Raw genomic sequence first — 4,840 nt, forward strand, 5'->3', positions numbered from 1 at the left:
ATCAGAAGGTCTGAGCAGATCTGGCACTGTGAACTCTGTAGGAGACTGTAGACTTTGTGGAACTCCTCAGAAGATGCTCCAACTCCTCCACAGAGCTCTTTAACAGATTACACAACACTCCAGTGTTTAAGAAGGTTTCAGATTTCTGAAACTCTTACGGACGATTCTTAATCTGTGTGACGTTCTGGAACGGGTTTCGATATAAGAAGGTGAAAACACGATACGCTTCGTGATCAAAAAGTCACAGCAGCGACCGGGAAGAACTGGAGACTGAGCTTAAACACAGAACCGTGTGAAACCTTACTGCTAACTGCACGTATGCTAGAACATCGGGGAGAAATGTATGAGTACCGGAATCGTGCTTACACACTTAGCGTCACCCACGACCACGACTCCACGATCGTGTCACAACTCACGATCCCACGGATGCTCTGGTCGGTGTTTCATTCATTCATCTTCTACCGCTTATCCGAAGTTCTCGGGTCACTTCTATCTCAGGCGTCATCGGGCATCGAGGCAGGATACACCCTGGACGGAGTGCCAACCCATCACAGGGCACACACACACTCTCATTCACACACACACTCACACACTACGGACAATTTTCCAGAGATGTCAATCAACCTACCATGCATGTCTTTGGACCAGGGGAGGAAACCGGAGTACCCGGAGGAAACCCCCGAGGCACGGGGAGAACATGCAAACTCCACACACACAAGGTGGAGGCGGGAATCGAACCCCGACCCTGGAGGTGTGAGGCGAACGTGCTAACCGCTAAGCCACCGTGCCACCCCATCTGTTTGTTTTTAATACATTTAATTATGTGCTCTTTAAATTGTCACCACAAGTTTGTGTGTTTTTATACTGTGATCTGTATATCTCTGTATTAGTGTCTCTGTCTCTTTAATTTGATCACCGGATGCCATAATAACCTCACATTTATATCATTATTATTACTGCATTTCTGTTCCATTCCAGAAAGGTTCTCTGTATCAGCAGGTGGATGTGGGGGGTCAGAAACCCAAAGCTGGAGTGCTCCAGACCTCCAGCGGTGCGTGACTCTGTGACTACGCCATTTAAGAGTAATGTGAGAACAACGGCACTGAAACCGGACGAGCGACGGAGCTTTTCGCTGCGGCACGGAAACAAAACGTCGCTTGAGGTGCATGGAATTAGAGATATCTTCTAAAGGAAGAGCGAAAGAAAGAGTAGAAAAGCAATCTGGCTTCCATGAGTAAGAAAGGAATAAACATCTGGGTGCGGTGAAGTTACATGAAGTCGGAGTGTTTTATTACTTTTACGCCACAACGGTTTGCAAACAAACACAAATCTATTACAGAACAACATAATAATAATAATAATAATAATAAAAATAATAATAATAATAATAAAGGCGGCGTGCACAGACTAAGCGGCTCTTGGCTCTTCCTGTGACTGTGCTGTTACCATGGAAACATGTTAGCTAACACTAAAGGAAGCTACGTAAATAATTAAGCACATTAATAATGAAATAAATGTGTCATTTTCTTCTGAAAAATAAAATAGGAAATAATAAACACATTCTAACCAATCAGAATCCAAGGATTCAAAGTCTCTGAAAGTGCTGTTGCTGTAGAGAGGTGTGGCCTGTTACCTAGGCAACCAAAGCAATAGCAATTGGTCATTAAATAATTCAGGTAGCTGATTGAAACAGTGAGTGAAGAAAAAGAGAGGATTTAGAAATAAGTTGAAATCTACTGTTACGTTCTGATCCCGATTATAACACCAAAAAGTTCGGATAATTTAGTTTTATTTTATTTGTTGCATTTAACCAGCTGTGTGCAGCGATTACACTGATATAAAGGTACGAGGTGGTACTAAAAGTTAAGGAAAAGATATTTAGAACAGGCTCCGCCCCTTCTGTCGCCACACACAGACCGTAATTAGGGCTGGAGATACGGCGCTACGACCGGTGGGGACAATTACGACTTTTTGATTGAAGGGTCCACTTCACACTCAAGTAGCACTTTAGTGGCTATTGTGATGTCCACTTTCGTGTGTGTGTGTGTGTCTGTGTATGTGTGTGTGTGTGTATGTGTGTGTGAAGGTTTCAGACTCTTTGGACAGGGGTTTGCGAGTCGACAGAGTGCACGCTCTCTCCAGGGGAAGCGAGCAACAAAGGCTGCTGCACTGAATGATGGAGTGTAGTGTGTGTGTGTGCGTGTGTGTGTGTGTGTGTGTGTGTGTGTGTGTGTGTGTGTGTGTGTGTGTGTGAAGAGCCTTTAATATGTGAAGGATTGAGCAGCAGAGTGAATGAACACTTGATGCAGATGCAAACAGCAGAAATGTGAACAGATGAACAGAAGCAACAGTTTAAAAAAACAAACAAAAAACTTAGAAGCAAAAAAACTGCTGTTTACATTCGTATGTGTGTCTGTTCAGGATGATGTAATCGTGTACAAGATGTCACAGTGTCAAAGTGTTAGCCGACTGAATTTATTTTTATTCTGTTTTCAGTTTTTAGCAAGTCTTGATGGCTGGAGCGTAAGTTCTTATTAGCTACATCGATGTAAGCTAATCTAAACAGGTGGCTGGGGAACATTAGCTCAGTGTTTCACTACATTTTAGATTCTGTGACTGAACCATGTGCATTAAACAACCTAGAGAACGATAGCTGAGATATTCACATCGGGTTGGTGATAAACCGTCAAATTTAACTAAAGTTCTGCCCTTATGTTGACTCAGGGACATTCATCACTCAGCAAACTCAGGACATTCATGCAGTGTGTGTGTGTGTGTGCGTGTGTGTGTGCGTATGTGTGTGTGTATGTTAATGTGTGTGTATGTGTATGTATGTGTATGTGTGTGTATGTATGTGTATGTTAATGTGTGTGTATGTGTGTATGTCTGTATGTGTGTATGTATGTGTGTGTGTGTGTATGTATGTGTGTGTGTGTGTATGTATGTGTGTATGTGTGTGTGTTAATGTGTGTGTGTGTGTGTGTGTGTATGTCTGTGTGTATGTCTCTGTGTGTGTGTGTGTATATATATGTGTGTGTGTGTGTGTGTGTGTGTTTTACATGTTGTTCTTTAACAGTACTGTAATCTAAAGTGTTGTGATATGAAAAGACTGTGATGAGAAATCAAAAGCTGTCAACAGCCTGAATAAAAACCCATCAGTGAAGAACAGGAAGCTGCGATTCTTTCCTCCTTCCATTCACATGATAATTGACAAATGCCTAAAGCAGCTGATGAAAGGAAAGGAATGAGCTCCGATGTCTGCAGAGACGCGGACGGTAAAGAACACTTATATAGTATTTATTCTGCAGATGTGCGTGTTTATATAAACCGAGTGTTGGGTCCGTGTTAAGGGTCGTGTAAATAATCAGTCAAACGTTACATCGCGATATTGAACCTTATATTAATCTCATCGATATGTAAAAGATGTGTAATTATCAGTCTTCTGTGTTTAGGAGGACGCTTGCTAGGTAGATGCCATGGTTTGTGTTTTAGAGATAAAAGCATAAACACAACAGTATTTGGACACACACACTCACACACACACACGATAGCACTGACAAAGTGAAATATGACTGTATAAGTGACTGGTGTCTGATTGGATGTTTCAATAATTATTGTTAAAAAAGGTGTAAAAGTTTAACACACTTGTGATCTGAGTTTTTTTCTCACACACAAACCCTTCATAAGACCATACAGTACGTTATAGAAGCTTTCCGCTTGTCATTATGTGCTAGTTTTACATTTTTTTCCCTAAACACTAACACACACACACACACACACACACACACAGCAGGACCGTTTCACACACACACACATGTAGTTTAAACACAGCGGGACGTGACGCGACGTGCCTCACCTTTATGCTCAGGTAATTGTCACAGCTGCGGGACTGGGCTCGCGTGTGCATGTTGTCCTCTGAGGAATGAATAAATAATCCGAATTGGAACGAGTGCAGATTAAAATCCGGAGAGTGCTACAGATCTGCCGTGTCTGGAGAGGGATGTAGGCTTCTCCATGGCTGGGGTGGTGTGTGAGTGTGTGTGTGAGTGTGTGTGTGTGTGTGTCCAACTCAGTCTCGCAAAAAACTCAGTGAGTGAGTCAGCTGTGCGAGTCGTCCTGAGAGAGTGTGAGACCGACGGCAATAAAGCTCTCTCCTCTCTCTCTCCCTCTCTCTCTCTCTCCCTCTCTCTCTCGCCCTCTCTCTCCTCCCCTTGTTCACTCCCATTCGCTCAGTCATTCAACTTCCTTCACCGCTGAAAAAACACACAACCTGACCTGTACACAACAATGACACCACCACCTCCTCCCCCTGCCCACACACACCACCTCTTTTGCCCTGCAGTCTTCCCCTCTCCCAGCGTTTCTTCATTCAACTCTTAACCACCCCCCGACACCACCCCCCTCATTGTCCGGGCAGCACCGATGGATTATTCTATTGCTTTGGTCAAAAGGAGAGGGGGAGAAAAGACACTAGAATGCTGTCAGTGAAACAATGCCACACTCCTGAATAAGGGGAATCCCTTACCCACACACACACACACACACACACACACACACACACACACACACACACACACAGGCGGATGCACGCGGCTTCCCGCCTCCATGCTGAGTTTTGAGAACGTCCACAGCTTGCACGATTCTTCATCGCTCTTCCAGAAGAATTCATTAATGCGGTACACAGAACTAATCTCGGACCCTACGGCGTTCTTCTGTTTGTCTGCTCCAGGTTCTTGATTACAGAAACCTAGAACCGAGCGATTACCTTTAATAAAAGTCCCGGCTGAAACTCTGTATCCTAAAGCTGGTGTGAAATGACAGTGAAGGAGACGTGCTGATG

The 4,840-nt window shown here is 43.8% G+C and overlaps 1 protein-coding gene across 1 annotated transcript in view; it reads right to left on the bottom strand.

The window, feature by feature from the left end:
- The window catches only part of LOC113634373 (pleckstrin homology domain-containing family G member 4B-like), a 29,420-nt gene extending 25,257 nt beyond the window's left edge, over nt 1–4,163 (bottom strand). The window contains exon 1 of the mRNA XM_027133289.2: nt 3,857–4,163. Coding sequence (XP_026989090.2) covers nt 3,857–3,907 — 51 coding nt within the window. The 5' untranslated portion in view covers nt 3,908–4,163. The remainder of the gene's footprint in view (nt 1–3,856) is intronic.
- Between the last annotated feature and the right edge of the window lie 677 nt (nt 4,164–4,840).

Source organism: Tachysurus fulvidraco, chromosome 25 (assembly GCF_022655615.1).
Source record: "Tachysurus fulvidraco isolate hzauxx_2018 chromosome 25, HZAU_PFXX_2.0, whole genome shotgun sequence".
In the NCBI taxonomy this organism is placed as follows: domain Eukaryota; kingdom Metazoa; phylum Chordata; class Actinopteri; order Siluriformes; family Bagridae; genus Tachysurus; species Tachysurus fulvidraco.